Here is a 23,505-nt window from a genome sequence, read left to right as displayed (position 1 = left end):
TTGTATGCTATTTTCACTGCTATATTCATTTTTTATACACATCTTCCCCACCAATATATGGGCATTTTTGTAAATGTTGTTTGGTTTGAGAACTGCAAGATTCAGATAAATGTGAACTGCAAAGGTAGGCTGTGCTTCCGTTCCCATACAGTTCCGGAAAGTGCAGTTTTGATAAATTTGACTTCAAATGCAAACTGAATCCAACTTCTACCTGCTTCCATAGTCAAGACTGACAGGAGCTGTAACCCGACTCCCAATCTGGGCTCTGGAAAGTGCTTCTAATTAAACAGCCACCTACCTATAGGCAGTCTCTATCGCTCCCATAGACAGCAAAAGGAGTTCAGCACCTCCTACTGACTTAAAAGCACACTAAGTTCTGCCCATCTTCTGGCAGTGCCCCAAAATGCGGCGCCACGCGTTTGAGCTCAAGATGCTGGACAAGTACAGCCACTACTTGGCAGCTGAAAGCGAGCCGGAGATGGAGGAGTGGCTGGTCACCTTGAGGAAGATCATCCAAGTCAACGCGGAGAGCCTGGTGCAAGAGAAGAAGGAGGCTGTGGAATCCATTCCAGGTTTGTTGGTGATAGAGATGGCACCTACGCGCAGTGGTGTGGGGGAGAGCCTCGGACCTGGTGGGCAAATGTGGCCCTTGGGGCCTCCCTGCCTGACGCTTGTGACCACCCAGAGGTTGCACCCTTCACTGGCCCTGTAGCTCCATCTGTAGAGCATGAGACTCGTAACCTCAGGGTCATGAGTTTGAACCCCACGTCCGGCAAAATATTCCTGCATTTGCAAGGATTGGATTAGATGGCTGTCATGGTCCCTTCCAATTCTATGATTCTTTCCTGTTTGGCTGGGTGCAGGACAGAGGGGTGTGTAGAATCATAGAACTGTAGAGTTGCGAGGAACCCCAAGGGCCATCTAGTTTTGCAAAGCAGGAAACTAGCCTACTGTGCAAATGTAAAAATTACATTTGTTGCCCCGCCCACCTTTGCTTCTGGCCATGGCCACCACCAGCTAGTTGCCCCCTGGAAAGTTAGTTATTCTTCTTATTCTGAAGAAACCTCTCCTTCCCTTCTTTGAGGTATTTTCCCAGAGTTTTGTTTTTTTTTAATGGGATTCTGATACATAGCTGATTTTCCTATAGTTTGCAAAAGCTGTGACTTTAGTCTGTGCCAGGCTCGCAGCTGTTTCCTCTGCCAAGTGCCATTTGGCCTTTAAGTCAATGGTTATTGGGAGGTATTTTACTTTCTGAAGATAGATGGAGGCATGCTTTAGGAAGAGAAAGCTTTGCTTTCACTTTCGTCTCTTGGAGAGAGCTCACTGCCTTCTCTCTACCCACCCATCCCTTCCGCAGCAGCTATCCTTATCAACAAATCTTGGGGGAGAACATCTGCCCTACATGCAGCTTGGGGGAGAACATCTGCCCTACGTGCAGAAGGTCTAAAGTTAAATTCCCAGCATCTCCAGGCATGGTTGGGAGAGGCTTCCTGTCAGAAACCCTGAAGAGCTTCTGCCAGTCAGTGCAGACTGAGCTAGGTAGACCCAGTGGTCTGGTTGAGTATAAGGCAGTTTTCCATGTCTGCCTTGCTCCTTCCCCACAAGAAATCCAAGTGCCCTATATACATTAAGGCAATCAACTCTTCATTCATGCCTCGCGCTGAGGAAGTAGAGGACTCCCATTTTAAAATGGTGACTGTTTCATTGTAAGCAGCTTCATGATGGCACAGGTACAAGCCCATAAGGGCTGTGCACAATCAACTTTTGCTGCAAATGAGCAGAACAAGTCCCCTGCCATCCCTCATTTCAGCCCAGGAGACAAGTCAACTGCCTGTGATGAGAATGTGCTGGGAACATCTCAAGAGCACAGGAAATAATATTTTGATGTATGACTGTGCTCACCCAGTGTTGAACGATTTGTTGTATCCTGGCAAGGCAGGGGTTTCCATAGCTTCTAATTAGAGAAAATATGCTTAATATGGCTCTGCTTCCTTCTGCGAGACTAGATGTGCCTCTGAGCTACTCCTGCAGCCCATGTCATCAGGGCCATCTCTCCCATTTCCCCTTTGTCAAGTGTTCCTCTGCTTGCCAAACCAGCTTCCATCAATTGTGTCAATTACCAAGGTATAATACAAGCAATCAAGATAGGTATGCCATGTAATTATAGACTCGGCCAAAGAACCTTGGATCTAAAGACACACACACACACACACATACAAAAGGCCCTTAGAAGTCTGCCCTTGTAAAACAAAATTTTAAAGCTCCTTGTGTCGTGCAAAGATTGTAAAATGCATGCCCTCCCCTCTTCCTGCCTGCTTCTGCATTGCACAACCAGCTGTGCACTCTTTTCTGCACTCAAAACAACTCCTTGAGCAGAGATGCGCACCGCTGACAGATGAGCGGAGGTGGTGTCTCCATAACCTGAGCATTTTGCGTACAAGAGAGATTTCCTGGAACATGACCTCTTTTCTTGGATCAGAATCCCCTGGCTGGGTTCCAATCGCCCCCGTCCAATTTCCCAGCATTGTAATTGTGGCGGAGCCCCCATGGGAATGGCTGCACATGAGTGGGCTGGCCGGGCGCCTTTGCTGTCACTTGCAACATCTGCTTTTTGTGACTTTACAGATGATGAGTTGAGCAGCCAAGGAAAGTCAGAGAACATCCTGGAGAGCTTGGAGAGGAGCATGCACCCAGAGCTGATGAAGGTAGTCTTGGCGTCTGCATTATCTGCAAATCACGGGGGAAGGGAGGAAGCAGGGGCAGGCAAACTTTGCAGCACTCCTGGCCCATAGCAGGAAAAAGCACATGAAAATACACTACACACACACACACACACACACACACACACACAATTTATTTATTACCCCCCCCCCAGCCAAGACTGGGCTTAAGGCAGCTAACACAAGGTATAAAAACAATTGATTAAAATACAACTTAAAAACAAGATTAAAATACAACATTAAAATGCAGCCTCGTTTCAGTAGAAGCTCAAATAAAAAACTTTTTTGGGGATGAAAACGTCAAGTCCTCATCAAGGCCAACTATCCAGACTGGTCCTACATGGGCCAGAAAAAAGCCAGGGAAGTCCCCAAATAGGAGTTCCATCACAGAAGGAGAAAGGAAATAGGAAAGAGGGGAAGGGGATCAAATTGATTCCAAGCCAAAGGCCAGGTGGAACAACTCTGTCTTACAGGCCCTGCGGAAAGAAATCAGATCCTGCAGGGCCCTGGTCTCATGAGACAGAGCGTTCCACCAGGCCGGAGCCAGAGTTGAAAAGGCCCTGGCTCTGGTTGAAGCCAATCTAACTTCCTTAGGGCCCGGGACCACTAGGGTGTTGCTATATATGGACCTTGAGGCTCTCCGTGGGGCATACCGGGAGAGGCGGTCCCGTAGGTACGAGGGTCCTAGGCCGTGAAGGGCTTTAAAGGTCAAAAGCAGCACCTTAAATCTGACCCTGTACTCCACTGGAAGCCAGTGCAGCTGGAAAAGCACTGGGTGAATATGCTCCCATGGCAGAGACCCCGTGAGGAGCCTCGCTGCAGCATTCTGCACCCCGGAAACTGGAGTTTCTGGGACAGCTTCAAGGGCAGCCCCGCGTAGAGCGAATTACAGTAGTCAAGCCTGGAGGTGAACATTGCATGGATCACTGTGGCCAGGTTGGGGCAGGAAAGGTAAACAAGGGTAGCAAAATGCCTCAACAGCCAGCAGACAAATCATTCATAAAAAGTATTGTGGAATTACCGTAAATACAATATGTTGCTCTGAATTTCTCAGACCCAGGCAACTCCAATCACCTGTATGTTTTTCCCACCCAGAAAATGAGAAGCAACTCTGTTCTGTCTCTGCACTGTTCACCAAAAGCCACCTCTGGATGGTGACACTTTCTCTCCTTCCTCTGACCTTTCTGCTGATGCATGTCTTTTCTGTTTCAGTATGGAAGGGAAACTGAGCAGCTGAACAAGCTCAGCCGGCATGATGGGAGACAGAACCTCTTCTCCTTTGATCCAGAAGTTCAGGTAACCCCTTCAGCAGCTGTGACAGCACCTTGCAGGAGGCCCCGAGGTGTTTCGCTCAGTGGAAAACTGCACCTCCTGTGTGTCGTGTGTCTTGAAAAGCCTTTGGTTCTTCTCCAGTGGGAGGAATTAAAATGTACTCCCAGGGATAGCTACCTTCCACCCGGCTCTCACATTCACAGAATTGCTGCCTTCATTTGTTTTCATTAAATCAATTTACAGTGCAATCCATTGCATATTCACTTTGAAGGAAGTCATGCCTGCTTCCTGAGGAACTTGCTCCCTAGTGAGTTTGTACGTGATAGTCGTGATTAGGGATACTGGAGAAATTCACTCCTCGTTTTGAGACAGACACGGGTAACTTCTCAAAATGCAGCCATCTTTCAGGAATCGACCTTCTCCTAAATGGTTTGAGAAAGTTGTGAGCAAAATGCAAATACGATATTCTTCTTTCCTTAGAGGTTAGATTTCTCTGGAATTGAACCGGACGTGAAACCTTTCGAGGAGAAATGCAGCCGCCGTTTCCTGGTGACTTGCCACGCCCTGACCTTCAACCTTCTTGCCCACCTGAGCGACCAATCTGAGGGCCCGCCCACAAACGTACGCATAGGCTGTCATCCTCCAGGGATCAAGTGCTTTTATACATTGTCGGAGAACCTCCAGAAATTATCTGCTGAAGTCTTCCATGTAGTCAGCTATATTAATTTCAACCAGGGGTTGTTAAACTGTGGGCCTTACACATCTCCATCTCCCTCCAGACCCAGGCAGCATGGCCGACACTCAGGAATGATGGGTGTTGTAGTCCAACAGCATGAGGAGGGCACCCGCCAGGTCACTCAGTTAAGACAGGTAGTCCCTGCTCTTCAATGTTGCAGCTCACAGAACAGGCTGCGAAAATAGCTAGAATGTGTGTAACAATAGAAACAACCTACTAAACAATTCAAGAGATAGCTAAAACCAGCAATCAAATTAATTTTGTTAAGCTGGTGTGAAAATAATCAGCATTCTCCAAAAAGATACGATTGGGCACCCAGCAAGAAGCATTTCAAAGCCAGAAGGTCCCGATTGTGGGCTTCTCATAATGAGCATCTGGTTGGCCCCTGAGAAAAAAGGACGCTGGATGAATAATGGGTCCTTGGCCTGATCCAGCAGGCTCTTCTTGTGGTCATATGAGAGGGGTCTTTTTCTACTTTTTAAAAACAGGCAGGGAGGGATGTGGGGAGACAATGTCTTCCTTGCCACCACTAATGCTATCCATTATCCCCACCTGCATTATTTGTCCAATTCCCCCTTTTCAGCGAATTGGTATTTATTGGTGATGGGGAGGGGTAGTACCTCTGCTGGGGGCCGCATCCATTTCCTTCTGGGGTAGCTTGGCCATCTTTGGTCCCCACCCTTCATGTGACAATGGTCACAACCGGGGAACAACTTCAGCTAGCTGGCTAAATCAGGTGAGGGGAGTCTATTGGTCTCCAACCCTCAGTGAGTTAGGGACTTCCTTGCATGCGAAGGCAGGCTCTGGCAGATTGAATGGACAAGTGGGTCCAACAGTCAAGAAGGTGGTTTCTACATGTGCTGTAGAGGGAAGTGAGAGGCAGATGGGGCTCGTCCACCTGGGAAGGGAGCCCATCTAGGAGACGGGAAACTCTGGTCCAACATAAATGTCTGCTGCCTTGTGGGATATCTTTGGGAAAAGAAAAAGCTAAGGAGAGAACCCTACACAAATCCAGAGTGGCGTCCCAGCAATGGTTGGGTGGTACCTGGTACAACTCCTTCCGGCTACTCCAGAGCCAAAGGTATTGCTCTTCTTCCTTTTGGACCACATCAGCGAGACCGTGAGGGGGGTCTTGTCATCTGGGCAACTCAGGACCTCTATACACACTTACCAGGCTTGCACCCTAGGGAGGTCACTTTGGTGCTGCTCACACAGTGGTTTGACTTCAGCCCCAGAGGTGCACTCCATTGTCTCTCAACACAGACAGATGCCAACAAAAATTATTGTGATGCTGTAGGGGAGTTTCAGTCAGAGTTTAGCACCACCTTGTGATCAAAGGCAAGAATTGGGGGAGCTCTTCACTTGAGGGAAGCGAAGAGCTCCCCCAATTCAGCTTTCTTCTCTCCCTTCGTCAAAGTGCTTGTTTGTCCTCAAGTTCCTTTCTCACTTTCATAGGAATCTATGGCCACCAACTTGGATGGCTTTAAAAGAGGGCTGGACAAATTCACAGAGGCTAAGGCTGTGAATGGTTTCTTACACGGAGGACTCTGCTCTGCTTTTGGGGTCTTCTGAATCCTGAAAATTGCAGGAGAGGGGAGTGGGTGCTCTGGCACTTAGTTTCTGCTTGCTGGTTTCCTACAGGCATCCTATGTCGCCACAGTGGAAGCAGGATGTTCGACAAGATGAGCCTTTTCCCCTTCTTATGCTCTTTCTTCCATTGCTAACCCCCAACCTCCAAAGGCACCCAGAAAATAGCCTCAGTCCCTCAATTTAATCAACAACTTTGTATAGGAGATGGCAGTTCTTTAGAAGTTGTAGATGCATAAATAACGTAAATAAATGTGGCCATTTCTTTTCCAATATCCAGGTGGAGCCATTCTTTCTCAGCCTTGCCCTGTTTGATTTGAAAAGCTGTTGCAAGATTTCAGCTGATTTCCATGTGGACCTGAACCCCTTGCCTGTACGGGAGATGCTGCCCAATGCTTCTGCCCAGGACTCCAAGAACAACAGTGCTAGCAGCCACTTTCTTCATGGAATACCTGAATCCTGCTTGCGCTATGTAAAGCAAGTAAGGAACTCACTGTTTTATGCATGTCAGAGGATGGATAAAAACAATCTGGCTATGAACAAATGCACATTGGAGCTTCAGGATGGTGATGCTGAACTTTTTAGGCCTGGGCTGGTTTCAGCAAGGGGGGTGGGCACCTCCTGACACCAGACTGGCCTCCAGGAAGGTGGATGTGTGTTCATCCCTGGCTACTTTATGGAAGAAGAGTTTGGTGTAATGCACAACCTGAATTATTGTTGTTGTTGTTGTTGTTGTTGTTGTTGTTGTTGTTGTTGTTGTTGTTAATATGCTGTCTGTCTGACTGGGTTGCCCCAGCCACTCTGGGCGGCTTCCAACAAATTAAATCATAGTAAAAACTTCCCCAAAGAGGGCTGCCTGCCTTCAGATGTCTTCTAAAAGTCAGATAGTTGATTATTTCCTTGACGTTTGACCGGAGGGCCTTGCACATTGCAGGCACCACCACTGAGAACTGAATACCACCATTGGCCACAATTCCCTGGTCAAATAGAGAAGTGTTGCTGTGTCTTTTCAGGCAATCATATAACCAGCCTCCTTTTTTTCTGGTGGGCTTAATCACTCCAGCCTAATCATCCCACTTCCTTTCTCCTTCCTCTTTGGGCACTGGGCTGCACCTCCCTGAAATATCTCACTCTACTGCCCAGCATATGTAGCTGTGCTCTGTTGAGTTGCCAGGTGGCTCCTCCCCAACGGAGCAGATCTGCGCAGCCTGTTTTGTGCCTTTGTCCACAGAACTGTGTTGCTTCTAGGACCTCACACTCTGCTCCTTTTTTGTGTGTCAAGGGGATCTTCTCTGTGACAAACCCACACCCAGAGATTTTCCTTGTTGCTCGGGTGGAGAAGGTGCTCCAAGGAAGCATCACACACTCTGTGGACCCCTACATCAAGACCTCCGATCCCACAAAGGTACGTTGAGCCACAACTAGGTGAAATCGTAATGCTGTAGGACTCGAAAGAGCTTCCATCTTTTATTACTTTGGGGTTTTCAAGACTTGGTTTTTGTTTTGACTTAAATCCACACCTCTGCCTTGTTCCTTGCCTTACAGACTGCTCAGAAGGTCCACAAGGTGGCAAAACTGGTGTGCAGCCGCCTTGGCCAATACAGGATGCCCTTTGCTTGGGCTGCCAGGTCAGTCTGTGTGTTTGCTTGACTTTGCTGCCTCTGGTTTCTGCATTTTAGGGTTGGGAAACCCCAGGCCTGCAGAACAAATGCAGCCCTTGAGCCCTTCCTGTCTGGCTGTCCAAACACTCTCTATAGTCTCACTTCACATCCTTCTCGCTGGCTGGATTTTTTTTTTTTTTTTTAAATAATAATAATATTTTATTAAATTTTCACAATAAAGAACTTATAAACAACAAATAAGAAAAAATACAAGGGAAATACAAAACCACAAAAATACAAAAATACAAAAGTACAAATACTTAACATAAAAAAGAAGAAGAAAAAAAAGAAAGAGAAAAAAGGAAAGACTCTTTTCAAATTCATATCGTTCTTAACCTTATTTTCTTGACTTCCACCCGCCCTCCTTTCTTGTATTCCACTTCCAATTTAATTTAGCAAATTCATTTATATTAGTTTTATCCTTTAAAAATTCCTTCAAATATTATGTTATTCAAATTTTCATCCAATATCTATCCCTTCTTTCATTTTTTTTTATTTATCTTAATCACTTGAACCTCTTTTTCTCATTTCAGTGTCCTCAACATTCAAAGATTTTGCAATGTTTTGTAGGTAGTTTTTAAACTTCTTCCAATCTTCTTCCACCTGCTCTTCTCCTTGATCTCGTATTCTGCCGGTCATTTCTGCCAGTTCCATGTAATCCATTACTTGTATCTGCCATTCTTCCAGGGTGGGTAGATCTTGTGTCTTCCAATGCTTTGCAACCAAAATTCTTGCTGCTGCTGTGGCATACAGAAAGAAAGTTCTGTCCTTCTTTGGCACCAATTGGCCGACCATGCCCAGGAGAAAGGCCTCTGGTTTCTTAGGGAAAGTGTACTTAAGTACCTTTTTTAGTTCGTTATATATCATCTCCCAGAAAGCCTTAATCCTTGGGCATGTCCACCAAAGGTGAACTTCTCGCTGGCTGGAATATCTCACTGGACTCTGATAATGCATCCTGCTTGTCTGGATAAGAATAAAGAGGGGTGTTTGAGTGAATGTAGAACCTAGGCAAGGGTAAAATGCATATCCATTGCTCTGACCACTTTAAACTCTAGCCCTGCCAAACCCAGACAGTTGCCCCAAGGGGAATGTGGGCTATGAAAGGTTGCACGCCCCAGTGCATATCCTAGCAAGTGGAAAGGGTAGGGTTCAAGCAATGTTGTGCCACAGAGAGGGTTTGCTGCAGAGGATTTGAAGGGCTTGGGCAGGGTTGGCTGAAACTGCAGCTGGGATTGCACCCATACTTCAGATTGGGGTGGGGAACCTCTGGCCTGCAAGCAGGCCTGCAACTTGGTTCAGGAGGCCTTTTCCCTGGAACCACACTCCCCTGCCCACCAGCTGACAGGATGCACAATTTCATCGGATGGGTGGGGTTGGTTATTGCATTGGCAGTACATGCATCTCTTCCCTTCAGGGAACAGGGGCACACCTAGCTGAAGCAGCAGAATCCTTTTGTTCAGGAAGGGGTTTGCATCAGAATCCCCTGCTGGAATGAAGGGGCGTGAGAAAGCGTTGTTTCAGTAGCATCTTGCAATGTGCTTTGAAGCCCTGACTTCAGACCTTCTTCGAAGCACCTTGTGCCTGATGTTATTGTGACACCGAGTTATTGACAGGCAGGCGGCTCCACCCACCTGTCAAATTTGGCCCATGAGGCCGATCCTGACAAGAATCTGGCTCATGGAGCCAAAATGGTTCTCCACCTCTTCCTCAAACTGTGTTGCACCAGATGTTTGGTTCTGGGAGCATCTTTTCTCCCTACCCAAGAATTCTCCTGATAACGTTCTTTCTCCCAGAAGTCTGCTTCCTCAGGCAGCACCCAGTATTACCTGCTGGGTCTAGAATAAGGCCAAAGGAAGATCTTTCCATATCCTCATTTGTTCAGTGTTTTAAAAGAGTCTTCTAGAAGACTCCCAAGCAGAATGCTGCCTGCTCAAGTCCCAGTCAGTTGAACTTCCTCCTGAAAGGCTCTGCCTGGTGCTTCCTTGACACTTCTTCTTCTTCTTCTTCACGGCCACACGCCCAGCTTCATCTGTGCCACAGTTCTCATAGCAGCTGTTTGTAAAAGATGCTGAATATTGAATGCCTGCAAGTCTTATAATTTAATTGCAATTTGATCTTTTGGCCTGAAAAAAGAAAAGAATTGGGGGCAGGCAGGGAGCACACCTGACCAATTAATAGTGAAGTCTGGAAAAATGCCAGGCTCAGAGCTGTAATGACAAACTGACATCCTGAATATACTTGGACGCATGGATTTCCATGGGGCATTTAAATTTCTGTGGCCAAACAAGGTGCCTCTCTTCCCAGAGGGCAGGGTGTTGTCATTGCTACCTTTTCCCCAGACTGGGACTCAAGGCAGCTTACACAAATTAAAAAAACACACTAATAAAACACTAAAAGCATATAAAATATAATAATTAAAAAGTAATTAAATTCTAATAGAATTAAGACAGTATTAAAAACATCTATTTAAAAACTGATAGTAAAAACAGTACAGCACTCTTAAAAGCCCTTTCCTTAAACCCCCCCCCCAAAAAAAACACCAAATGCAGTCAGTTCCTAAGAGCCTGACAGAATGAAATAGGCTTTACCTGTCAGCAGAAGGACAAGAAGGAGGGAGCCAGTCTAAGCTTCTCCAGGAAGGGAGCTGAGAAGTCTGGGAGCAGCCACCAAGAAGGCCCTCCGTCACGTCCTTACCAAGCGTTCATAGGAGAGGGGTGGAACCGTGAGATGGGCCTCCCCTGAAGATCTCAGAGCAAGGAAAGTTTTACATGGGAGAATACGGTCTTTCAGATAGCCTAGGCCTAAGCTGCATGGGGCTTTACTGTTTTAATTGTTCTAGAGTTTGAGCTCATTGCAGGACTCAGAGTGGGGAATAGGGAGGTTCCTGCCTTTATAGTGCTGGAGGTGTAGAAATTCAGAAAATGATCTTGGGGGCTGCTCTTACAAGGTGGCCCTTACACATCAGCTTTCCCCAACCTGGTCTTGTCTACATGTTTTGGACTCCCAGCTCCCATCAGCTGTCCTGGATGGGGGAAGATGGAGCCCCTCAAGGTAGAGGGCACCAGGTTGATGAAAGTGTGAGGAGGTCATGGAATGGTAATCCAGCTGAGAGGCAGGTTGGCTGCGGGGAAGGTGAATGAACACAGGAACATAGGGAGCTTACACTAAGTGGGACCCTTGACCCATCAAGCTCAGTTTTGCCTGCACTGACCGACAGCAGCTCTCCAGATTTTCAGGTTATGCTGCGGATTTTACCTGGGCCCTTCTATATGCAAAGCAGTTGCTCCACTATTGAACTTCGGCCCTAGAGGAGCGGCTTGAACATACGCTTAAATTTTCAGTGTTTCTTCCCGATCTCTATGTATTTCCTTAGTAAAAACCCATTTCTAAGTTTGTGCCCCTTAATCATGAGGACTGGCACCTTCTGCCTTTAGTGGTCCTGACGATTAAGTCCAGATGTGGGGAACCTCTGGCTGCCCAGGTATTACTGGGCTACAGCTGGGCTATCTGGGACTGCCATGAAATGCAGTCCATAACATCTGGCAGCTACCAGCTCAGCTCCAGCTGAGCAGAATTGCTCTAGGCATCTTCAGAGGTGGATATTTTTGCTTTCTTTGAGCACAAAGAACTATCAGGGCTTTCCAGCCGATGATAGTGGTTTCTTTGGGGGCACATTTGCTAAGACACAGCAGAGCATTGTTGCCGGAAAATCCGAGGGCTCTCTTGGACAAATGAAGACACCAACCAGAGCAAATCAGAGCAAAACAGCAGCCAGTAGGCTCGGTTTTTATTAAAGAGAAAGACTGTCGCGACAGGACTCCCACCACCCACGAGCTGAAGCAAGATGGAAGCCCCGAACAAAGGACGACCCTAACTTTTATTAGTTGCTAATCCCCCAAGCTACACCCCCAGAATTACATCATTTTTACATCATGATTACATTAAAATTAGGAGGAGTCGAGGAGGGGCTACACAGGTAATCCGAGTGTCCTGACACCTGGCCAGAGCCTCCTCTCCCCTCCCCACATGAGTCACCTTTAAGAACAAAGGAGAAGGGCGAAGTTTCCTGCCCCCTGAGGGGAATCCGGTCAAGTGTCCTTTGTGAGAGTTCGTGTGGAATACACTAAAAGGTGCAGCTTTATTGTGTCCTTGATAGCCTCCTGTCTGGACCCATCACGATGGCTATCAAGGTAGTCACGTCAACCCGGGGGAATCGCCGAGTATGTGACCGCTCGGTCGAAGGATTATGGTTGCCCAGCATCAGGCCACCCCCCTTTGATAGTCCTAGCGATATGCAGTAAAATAAAAGCGGTCTGATGAAAATCCATCGTATGGTTGATTTTTGGTGAATATAAAACGGCGAAGACTTTGAAGTTCAAACCAGCCCCAAGTTTAGGAAACAATGTAGCAAGGTCTTGATTGGATCAGTCATGGTTGATTGAATTCGGAAACGTTGTATCAGTGAGCTGTCAAACAGGGAACCAGCGAATGCCGGCTGCAGTACCAGCGCAGCCGCCACCAGGGGCACTGTTTGCTAATGCTGATTGGTTGAAGCGGCAGTTGACTGACCCAGGGTTTGGTCGCCCGGTCTACTCATGTTAAAGATAGGGCGATGCGGAGCGCTATAGCGGAAAGAAGTCAGGCTAGCGCTTCCTTATTTACGGAAGGCTTTTAAGAGGTGACCCTCTAAAGGGACATCTCTAGGGTTGGGGAGGGAAGATGCGTGTATGTGTGAGTGTGGTGCTTGTGTACTACTTGTGACAATGGAAGGGGGGGGGGGGATTTCCGGCGACAGCATGAACAAGGTATTTAGGTAGTGCAGCCCTGTATGCAAAGTCCTTTAGGTCTCGAAAGACCTACATTGGCTCCCAGTACATTTCTGAGCACAATTCAAAGTGTTGGTGCTGACCTTTAAAGCCCTAAACGGCCTCAAAGGCCCAGTATACCTGAAGGAGCGTCTCCACCCCCATCGTTCTGCCCGGACGCTGAGGTCCAGCGCCGAGGGCCTTCTGGCGGTTCCCTCACTGCAAGAAGCCAAGTTACAGGGAGCCAGGCAGAGGGTACTTTTGTAGCCTAACCGAGGGTATTTTTAGGAAGAGCCTGACCCCTAGTGGCTTGAAAGCGAAAATTTCACCTAAAGCAACAGGACTCTAGTTGGTATCCATCTGTCTCAAAAAAAGAACGGAGTTCAGCTCCAGTGGCAAAGTTAAACCAGTGGAGAACTGGAACACCAGCAGTGGCTGCAGAGATTGGTAACTCATAACGGCTCCCCCCCCACCCCCTGCCCTGCGTTGTTTTTGCTGTGTTAGCAGCACCAAAGTGACCTCCCTGGGCTCAAGCCTAGGCTGAGTGTATGGAGGTCTCTGGCAGAGCCAGATACACTCTGCCTGAAAAGTACAGTCGAATGATCACAAAAGGATGGGGAACCTGTGCCCCCCTAGATGTTTCTGGGCTTTGCCAATGGCTCTGCAGTCTGTGACTCATGGGAGTTGGAGTCCAGCAACATCTGAAGGGGTTTTTTGCAAGTTCCCCATGTCTGTTCTATTATTATTACTATTATTGAGACTTTTAAATAACTTTTCAACCTAAAAGTCTTCAAGCAACTTGCATGTTTTAAAGCATCAACATAAACACATCATGTCATTAAAACAACCCCTCTAAAAGCCACAGGAAGCTTTGGCAGCACACTAGTAACAAAACAACATCATCTCAGTCTGCCAAAAGCCTGATAGGAAAAGGTAATTCTTTTCCTGGTGCTGAAAATATGTCCACAAAAAGGCACCAGGTGGACCTTGCTAGGGAGAACATCCACAGATGGGGAGCCACCACTTCAAAGGCCCTGCGCCATTGTCTCCTCCCTCTGATCTTCCAGCATGTTCTCTTTTAAGCCGTATTTTCCCAGAAACGGGAAGCCTCAAAAGCATTGCTCTGATCTCACAGGAAAGGCACTGTTGGGAATATTAAGGGAGGGCAAAATGTCAATGCATTGTACAGCCTCACGCGCCTTCTGCTTTCCTTTTGCCATTCTCCAGACCTGTCTTCAAAGACTCCCAGGGCACCTTGGACCTTGAAGGGAAGTTCTCCCCCATCTATAAGCAAGACAGCAGCAAACTCTCTGCTGAGGATCTCATGAAGTTGTTGGCAGAGTACAAGAAGTAAGTGTCAGCTGCCAGATGGGCAAGGATCTGTAAACTCTTGTAAAGGGGAGATGGGTCTGGAGAGGATGTTCATATCTTTGAATCTAGGCATTGCCAGATTTGGTTGTGTTATCTAATGGAAGAGTGAGGAGTGCAGAATTTCAGAATCGGGTTGGAACACTTTATTTATTTAATAAATAAATTTATATCTCTCCCTCCATTCTAAAGGAACCCAGGGTGGCAAACATATCAGCATTAAAGCAGTACAGGGTAAAGGTAAAGGGAACAGGTGGCGCTGTGGTCGAAACCACTGAGCCTCTTGGGCTTGCTGATTAGAAGGTTGGCAGTTCAAAGCATGACGGGGTGAGCTCCTGTTGCTTTGTACCAGCTCCTGCCATCCTGGAAGTTCAATAGCATACCATTGTGAGTAGATAAATAGGTACTGCTGTGGCAGAAAGGTAAATTTATGGAAACGAGTGCCATAGGGCACAGTGTTTTACATGCACTACCACTCATCACAGTGTCCCGTTGCACCAGAAATGGTTTAGTCCTGCTGGCCACATGACACGGAAAGCTGTCTGTGGACAAACGCCGGCTCCCTTGGCCTGAACGCGGAGATGAGCACTGCACCCCATAGTCAAATTTGACTAGACTTCACTGTCCAGGGGTCCTTTAGTTTACAGTTAAAAATAAAATATCAACATATTTAAAGCAGCTGAAAACATTCACATACTCTCAATGTTGTGAATTTCCTGGCTGCTAGGAAGCAGTGTCTTCCAGCCACCAAATGCCTGGATAGACAGGGACGTTTTTAAATTCCTCCTGAAAGTTAATAAAGAGGGACAGGTTCACTTTGCTGGGCAGGGCAAAGTGGGGAACCATCACCAGGCAGAACCCACTTGGCCATGGACTCAGTGCCAACTGGGCATCACCCAGCAACAGGCTCAACTTCAGAAATCCAAAGCTGATCCCCACACCATTCACAGGTCACACATCCAATGCTGGCCTAGCCCTCCCTGGGATACAGTGGTACCTCAGGTTACAGACGCTTCAGGTTACAGACGCTTCAGGTTACAGACTCCGTTAACCCAGAAATAGTACCTCGGGTTAAGAACTTTGCTTCAGGATGAGAACAGAAATCGTGCAGCGGTGGCGCAGCGGTGGCAGGAGGCCCCGTTAGCTAAAGTGGTGCTTCAGGTTAAGAACAGCTTCAGGTTAAGAATGGGCCTCCGGAATGAATTAAGTACATAACCAGAGGTACCACTGTACTCATGTGACAGGATACTCCTCCTCCCTACCAGAAAAATCCCTGCACATAGAAAGCCAGAGTTCCAGGGAGATAAGGTGTGAATAAAGCCTGACAAGCTCCTGCAATAAGGCAATGACAGTTTCATCACAGGATCCTCAGCCTGCAGTGATCCAGCCCAGGCACAGCTTGACCCCCTCAGCCAGAAATGGGTCTTCTTTACTACAGATTCATTAGGCAGGAGGCCAGGATATTCCCCCCCCCCCAGTTGTTTTTGTTTTCATCCACCTGACCCAAGAGCTGGACTCTTAGAAAAGTCAGTTTGAACATTTTCCCCTCCAGATGCACTACAACTGTTGGACTACAACTCCCATCAGCGCGAGCCAACATAACCAGTGGTCAGGAATGATGGGAGGGATGCATATTGGCTACCTCTAATTGAGAACAAACTATTGGTGCCATTATAGGCACAAAATAGGAAGTAACTAATTGAACCAGAGTTCTCAAAGGGAGGGGCGAGGGAGCACATCAGCCACAGGCTCATTCATAAAATGCCAAAACATGATTTGGAAGATGGTGAGCATTAGGGTCTGAACCAGCTCTTTTGGGATTCTGCTTGTGCGATTAGAGGGATCACTGTACTCTGGGCTTGTCGATGTAAGACAAAGTTTTTGAATGTTCTTTTTTTGGGACTCGGTTAATTTGGTCCTCTGGCTAAAGAATCACCTGAATTATTTCCAGCTGTCTTGTGCAGTTTCTGTCCTGACTTTTTGTTCTGTCTTTATTTCCTTGCCTCTTTATCTTGCAGACCAGAAAAGACAAAACTCCAAGTGATACCCGGCCAATTGAATATTACACTAGAGTGCATTCCACTGGAATTTGCAAGTAAGGAACTAATTTTTAATAATAATTGCCTTAAGGCCTTAGTACACACAGTCCCAGTCCACTAGGCTGGGTCCCATTCTCAGGCATGATATTGCTAGTCCAGGTCTCAGAATCTCTGACACAGTACAGGTTCCTGCAGGTTCTCCCAAAATTCTCACAGTTTCATCACAAATATTACTAGGGGTTCTAGGTGAAGATGGCGACAAGTAAGTCTGCTTGTCTTTGAGCTCTGCGGTCTGTTCTAGTTTTAATTTGTTTTTATTCTGAATAATTTTAAAGTCATTTGGCTCAGCAGTGTTAATTGCAATATACAGGCAAGGAGGATATCTGTTTTTATCTCTTTTACATTTATGTGGGCTTAAAAGCCATACAATTTAACTGGGCAGGCACTGAGATATCAGCTGTTTTGGCTTAGCATTTAGCTGATAAGGAATGGTTGGTCACTTCATCTTGCCCAAAGGGTAGTCTGCAGTTTTAACAATTTTAGCATAATTACCACATGATGTTGTTGATGTTGATGTTGTTGTTGTTGTTGATGATGATGATAATGATAATAATAATCATGGTGTGATGATGATAATGATGATGATGATGATGATTGTTATGTAGTGAAGTTCTCACCCTGGGCCAGCAGGGGGATACTGTAGATATTTTTCACTCAGGTCTGTAGATAGTTTTCACTCAGGTCCACATCAGTTATTTTAGGCGGGAAACTCTGGGTTGTTGTTGCTACAATGTTGACAGCCGGCTGCCTATAAAAACAGGCCGGCTGAGCTGTTTGCTAGTCAGTTCTATTCAAGCTTACAAAATAAAGAGCTGCTTTGGAGAAATCGCTGTGTCGTCTGTTATGTCAACCCACAACTTAACACTGGCGACGAGGATGGGATCGATGGACATCAGAGCACAGCCAGATGCGGCCAGCCTCTGAACTGAGCTGAATCACTGAGCTGAATCACAGAGCGAAATCACTGAGCGAAATCACTGAACAGAACCAATTCAGAGCTGACTGTTCTGGCTAGAGCACTGTGTTCCATCCATCGCCCTTCACGCCGGCATCGGAATCATGGCTTCACTTGTGCCTCTACTGCCATTTGCGCCAGCCTCTGAATCATGGGACTCCTACCTCGCTCGGTTTGACTGCTACCTCCAAGCCAACGAGCTGACAGAAGTATCAAAGGAGCGGAAGCGGGGCCTATTCCTCAGCCTCTGTGGGTCTGAGGTGTTTGAGACGGCCCGAGCATTGGTTGCGCCTGAAGCAGTCCAGGCAACACCGTGGGACACGATCCAAGAGAAGCTCTGCAACCACTACGCACCAAAGCCGTCCAAGATTGCTGCCCGCCATGCGTTCTACCACCGGAACCAGGCAGAGGGGGAGTCAATCAACAACTACACCACCGCCCTGCGACAGGCTGCAATGCACTGCGAGTTCCGAGACTTAGACGATGCCCTGATGGATCGAATCGTCTGCGGGGTCCGGGACATCCATCTGCAACGGCGTCTCCTCGCCAAGCCAGACCTCACGCTACAGAAAGCCATTGAGGAGGCTGTGGCCTCAGAAGCTGCTGAACGCTCCGCCCAGGAGATCCGCAAGTCCAGCAGCCCGCGTCTTGATAGGAAGCCAGTTCCGGTGCATCATGAAGAGGCCAGCAGTGATGAGGCATCCTCCAGTGAAGACGATGATGTGCACCAGACAAAGCGGGAGCGCAGGAAGTTCCAACAGAAGTCCAAGGGCCAACCAGAATGTGCCGGCTGCGGAGGCAACCATTCCCGTGCCAAGTGTCAATTCAGAGACGCCATCTGTAGGAAGTGTTCCAGAAGGGGCCACATCGCTAAGGTCTGCCGATCGGCTCCGTCTGACACCCCCCCTTCACCGACTCGCAAGTCCAAGTCTTCACTCCAGTCTGCCAAGGAAAGTTGTTTCGCTCTCATCAACTGCTGCTGCCCGTCGGGAACCAGGATTGGCCAAACCGACTCGCCTACGCGACGCAAGCTGAACGTCACGGTGCTCATTGAAGGAGCTCCATGTGACATGGAGATCGACACCGGGTCTGCCCTGTCCATCGTGTCTTGGAGCACCATCAAAAGACTGGTACCCAGAGTGTCCAAAAGGCAACTCGACTCTCACCGCGTACACCTGAGAGACTACCAGGGAAATGACATTCCCGTGGTAGGCGTTGGCCGGTTCCGGATCGCCTTCAAGGATTTTTCGGGCCTGCTCCGGTTGGTGGTGGTCGAAGGTCAGCGGCCAAGCCTCCTAGGGCTAGACTGGTTTGATGCCCTCAGCCTGGAAGTCACCGGCATCAACTGCATCTCTAACGCAGAGACTGAGGGTCTGGTCAAAGACTTTGCCGAGGTTTTTGACCGCACCTTGGGGTAATATACAGGTACGCCCATCTCCTTTAGCCTTGATCCACAAGTCGCCCCCATCAAGCTAAAGCCACGCCGGGTTCCCTTTGCTCTCAAGGCTAAGGTGGACGAACAACTGGACAAACTGATCGCCCAAGGAGTTTTGGAGCTGGTTGACCACGCCAAGTGGGAAACCCCCATCGTCACGCCTGTCAAGCCAGACGGGTCGGTGAGAATCTGCGCTGACTAGACTACAAGTGCACGATCAACAAGGCACTTCAGCAGCACGCTTATCCGGTTCCTGTTGTCCAACACCTGCTGCATTCCCTGGGTGAGGGTAAGGTCTTCGCTAAGCTGGACCTTGCCCAAGCCTATCAACAACTGCCCGTCGATGATGCCACTGCTGAAGCCCAGACGATCGTCACCCACCGAGGGGCATTCCGTTGCCGCCGGTTGCAGTTCGGGGTGAGTGTGGCTCCTGGCATCTTCCAAAGCCTTATGGAGCGTCTCCTGCAAGGGCTTCCGGGCGTGGTACCATATTTTGATGACGTCTTGGTGTCCGCAGACTCACACCAGCAGCTGTTCGAGCGCCTCCGTGCCGTGCTGACCAGGTTCCAAGAGGCCGGGCTCAAGGTAAAGAGGGAGAAGTGCCAGATCGCCGTTCCACAGGTAGAGTTCCTGGGCTATCTTATCGACGCCTCCGGCCTCCACCCGACCACATCCAAGATCCGCGCTATCCAGCAGGCCCCCATCCCAAAGAACAAGACGGAGTTGCAGGCGTTCCTGGGGCTGCTGAACTTTTATAACATGTTCCTGCCCCACAAAGCCACAGTGGCTGAGCCTCTTCACCGACTCCTCAGCACAAAGACGCCTTGGTCCTGGGGTCATCGGGAGATGGCGGCCTTCAACGCGGTCAAGGCTCTCCTTTCATCGGACAGTGTGCTGGTACACTACAGTGAATCCAGGCTGCTGGTCCTTGCCTGCGACGCCTCACCTTTTGGCATCGGCGCTGTCCTTAGTCACCGTTTTCCAGACAGAAGAGAAGAACCGCTCGCCTACTTTTCCAGCATGCTATCTCTGATGGAACGGAATTACAGCCAGCTCGACAAGGAGGCACGGGCACTTGTGGCTGGAGTGAAGAGGTTCCATGAATACCTCTATGGCAGGACTTTTGACCTCATCACTGACCACAAGCCACTCCTGGGCCTCCTCGCCGGTGATTGTCCAACTCCACCGGTCCTCTCGCCACGCATGCTGCGATGGACTGTTTTCCTGGCTGCCTACCACTACCGGCTCGTCCATCGCCCCAGGAAATCGATGGGCTATGCCGACGCCCTCAGCCGTTGCCCTCTTCCAGCATTTGTGGAAGACCCGGCTCCAGCTTCATCGCTCCTCCTGATTGAGGATCTTCCGGCAGCGCCTGTATCGGCTGCCACTGTGGCCTCCGCGTCTGCCCAGGATCGTACCATCAGCCGGGTGCTCAACTGGGTGTGGAGGGGGTGGCCACAAGGGCCTTTTGCATTGGAGTTCCAGCCCTTCGCAACCAGACCACATGAACTCTCGGCTCATCGCGGCTGTCTGCTGTGGGGAGACCGCGTCGTGATTCCCCAGGGACTCCGTCAGCGCGTCCTGGAGGCTCTGCATGTTGGCCACCCGGGAATTGTCAAAATGAAGGCGTTGGCTCGGTGTTACGTCTGGTGGCCTAATATGGACGATGCCATCACTGCCTGGGTGTCCGCCTGTCAAGCGTGCCAAGAGTCGAGGCCTGCACCACCGGCAAGTAAGGGACACACCTGGGAGACGCCAAAGACACCCTGGTCGAGGGTGCACATCGATCTGGCTGGCCCCTTTCACGGCCGGACCTTTATGGTAGTGGTGGACGCCTATTCCAAATGGCTGGAGGTGGCCCTGATGCCCTCCACCACTACCGAGGCCGTCATCCGGGTGCTGCGAGGCCTGTTTGCAACGCATGGGTGTCCTGATGTCCTTGCCTCCGACAACGGACCGCAGTTCACGTCAGGCACGTTTGAGCAGTATCTTTTGGGACTGGGCATCCGCCATGCCCTAACGGCACCCTTTCATCCATCCAGCAACGGGCAAGCGGAGAGAATGGTGCGTTAGGCAAAAGAGGCACTGGCGCGCCTGGACCGGGGAGACTGGCACGAGCGGGTCGCCGAATACTTGTTTGTGCAACACATCACCCCTCATGCGGCCACAGGGCGGAGTCCTGCTGAACTGCTTATGGGCCGCCGCCTCAGGTCACCGCTCGACCGGCTGCACCCGGACTTTGCCGTGGCTGAACCCCCAGGCTGTGCCAACGCGCCACGGTCATTTGTCCCAGGAAACCAGGTCTTTGCCCGGAACTATGTGGGGGACATTCCTTGGGTGCCAGCCACAGTAGTGGGAGTCACTGGACCTCGCTCGTACCAGGTGGCACTCGAAGATGGACGCTTGTGGCGCTGGCACATAGACCAGCTTAGGCGCAGGGTTGGGGACTTGGACACTACCGTGGTGCCCCCAACTGCGTCTGTGGCTCCAGAAGAGACACTTACAGATGGCGAGGCTCCACCTACACCTCCCTCACAAACTGCCAGCATGGAGCCGAACCAAGCCACTTCAGAGGGTCTGCCAGACTTACCACAGACTCAGACCACTCCACTTGTGGAGGCTCCACCCACAGCAGCGGATCCAGGGGATTCGGTTTCAATGCCACCTAGGGTCGCACCACAGCCTCAGCAAGAACTGTGTGGCCCTCCGGACTTGGCTACCAGTCCCCGGCGGTCTGGCAGAGTTTCCAAGCGCCCAACTTATTTAAAGGACTATGTTGTTGGACATGTATCACTGTTGGTCTAAGTATGGGAAATGTAACCGATCTGCTTTTGTGCCTAATTGAACCATTACGCGTAGTGCTGTATATAAGGAAACCATTACGATTGTAACTAACGCCTTATCTCGGTGGGGAGGGGTGTTATGTAGTGAAGTTCTCACCCTGGGCCAGCAGGGGGATACTGTTGATAGTTTTCACTCAGGTCTGTAGATAGTTTTCACTCAGGTCCACGTCAGTTATTTTAGGCGGGAAACTCTGGGTTGTTGTTGCTACAATGTTGACAGCCGGCTGCCTATAAAAGCAGGCCGGCTGAGCTGTTTGCTAGTCAGTTCTATTCCAGCTTACAAAATAAAGAGCTGCTTTGGAGAAATTGCTGTGTCGTCTGCTATGTCAACCCACAACTTAACAATGATGATTAATAATAATAATAATACCCTGCCCTTCAGGCTGGGTTTCCCCAGCCACTCTGGGTGGCTTCCAGCAAAATATTAAAATACAATAATTCATCAAATATTAAAAGCTTAACTAAGCAGGGCTGCCTTCAGATGTCTTCTAAAAGTCAGATAGTTGTTTATTTCTTTGACATCTGGTGGGAGGGTGTTCCACAGGGTGGGTGCCACTACTGAGAAGGCCCTTTGCCTGGTTCCCTGTAACTTTGCTTCTCACAGTGAGGGAACTGCCAGAAGGCCCTCGGAGCTGGACCTCGGTGTCCGGGCTGAACGATGGGGGTGGAGATGCTGCTTCAGGTATACTGGGCCAAGGCATAGACCTGCAGTTCTTCAGATAAATGGTCCAGAACTCCATTGCCAAATTTAGCCCAGAAATATTTGCTGGACTATTGTGACTCAGCAACTGGAGAAGGGAACTTCTACACAACCAAGGTCTCTTGTCTAAACAAACAGTGGAGGGAATCTTTCACAGAATGAACACATTGGAAGAGGAAGTTTCTGGCTGTGAATACAATAATCAGCACACTAGTCAAGTTAATGGAGAGAGGAATTCTGATTGTAGCCCCGCAGATACGAACCACCAGCAAAGAAACTGAAGCTAGTGGTGGTTTGAAGGTACATCAGGACTAGAATAGTTCTGAGCTTGATAAGTCCCTATTGGATTCAGCAACTAAACAATTAAGGAGCAGCTATCAAGGTTGGAACTTGAGTTCGGAAACTTGCTTTTACAGCAATACGAATGCTAAAGAAATGGACTTGGAAGAGTAGTTTTCTTTTCTTAGACAAACCCCTTCAGGACCAAGACCATAGCTAGTGGGAGACACTAGCTCACTACCTTCCAAGGGAATGATATTTATGGGGATGATTAGGGAGGCATGAGAGCCTATATTATTTAATGATATCCTTCCTAACTTGCGCTAGCAAGTTCCATATTCTAACAAAGTTCCAGACATCCCCCTTTTAAAATTATGCAGCGACCAGCTTGTTGCTGACTCATCTGAGTCTTACTATTAAAGATTCCTTCCTGGTAAAATCCCTTCTAATCCCTCTTAAAAAGAAGAAACACTAGAATCTGATTCACGTTAATATAAAAGTAGTTTACTCACAGATTCATTCAGGTTCACAGACCTATCCCTGAAGGCAGGCTTGGGTTACATAACAACTAGAACTATTCCATAAAGAAGTGAGTCCCAAGTGACTGTGACTAAGCAGTCACTTCTCCAAACACACAGCAATGGAGAGCACACACAGATCAGACATGGAGGCTGTGTGCTCCTCCATGCTAGTAAAACAGACCACACCCTCTTCAAGTCTGTCCAGCTCAGGAGGAAACAGGAAGTCTTCTCCTGAGTGGGACAAAACATCCCCTAGCATGTCCACTGTAGGAATGTTGTACTTGACAGCAGTTTTACATCCCACAATTTTGGCCCTTCACCTAATCTATTTTGTTCAAGTGTCTTTTATTTTGTATTTTATTTTATTTTGTTTCAGTGTCTTTTGCTCCAGATTGGCACTTCACATTTCCTTCCCTACAGCACAGATAAGGGGAAAAGGCAGTGAATGGTGGAAAGGGGAACAAGGGGGAAAGTCCAAATTCCAGTGATGATTCTTCTAGGAAGAGGTGCCCAGATGATCTGTG

At 48.6% G+C, this 23,505-nt stretch overlaps 1 protein-coding gene across 3 annotated transcripts in view; it reads left to right on the top strand.

Moving 5' to 3' along the window:
• Window positions 1-23,505, top strand: part of DOCK11 (dedicator of cytokinesis 11) — a 169,723-nt gene that overhangs the window by 29,472 nt on the left and 116,746 nt on the right. For all 3 annotated transcript variants that reach the window (XM_081846723.1, XM_081846725.1, XM_081846724.1), the window contains exons 8-16: window positions 395-572; window positions 2,626-2,705; window positions 3,933-4,016; window positions 4,473-4,613; window positions 6,596-6,796; window positions 7,598-7,720; window positions 7,861-7,943; window positions 14,009-14,131; window positions 16,168-16,244. In XM_081846723.1, the coding sequence (XP_081702849.1) occupies window positions 395-572; window positions 2,626-2,705; window positions 3,933-4,016; window positions 4,473-4,613; window positions 6,596-6,796; window positions 7,598-7,720; window positions 7,861-7,943; window positions 14,009-14,131; window positions 16,168-16,244 (1,090 nt within the window). The remainder of the gene's footprint in view (window positions 1-394; window positions 573-2,625; window positions 2,706-3,932; window positions 4,017-4,472; window positions 4,614-6,595; window positions 6,797-7,597; window positions 7,721-7,860; window positions 7,944-14,008; window positions 14,132-16,167; window positions 16,245-23,505) is intronic.

Source organism: Podarcis erhardii (genome assembly GCF_964252035.2).
Source record: "Podarcis erhardii genome assembly, chromosome: Z".
NCBI lineage: Eukaryota > Metazoa > Chordata > Lepidosauria > Squamata > Lacertidae > Podarcis > Podarcis erhardii.
This window is presented reverse-complemented; position numbering and strand designations above follow the sequence as displayed.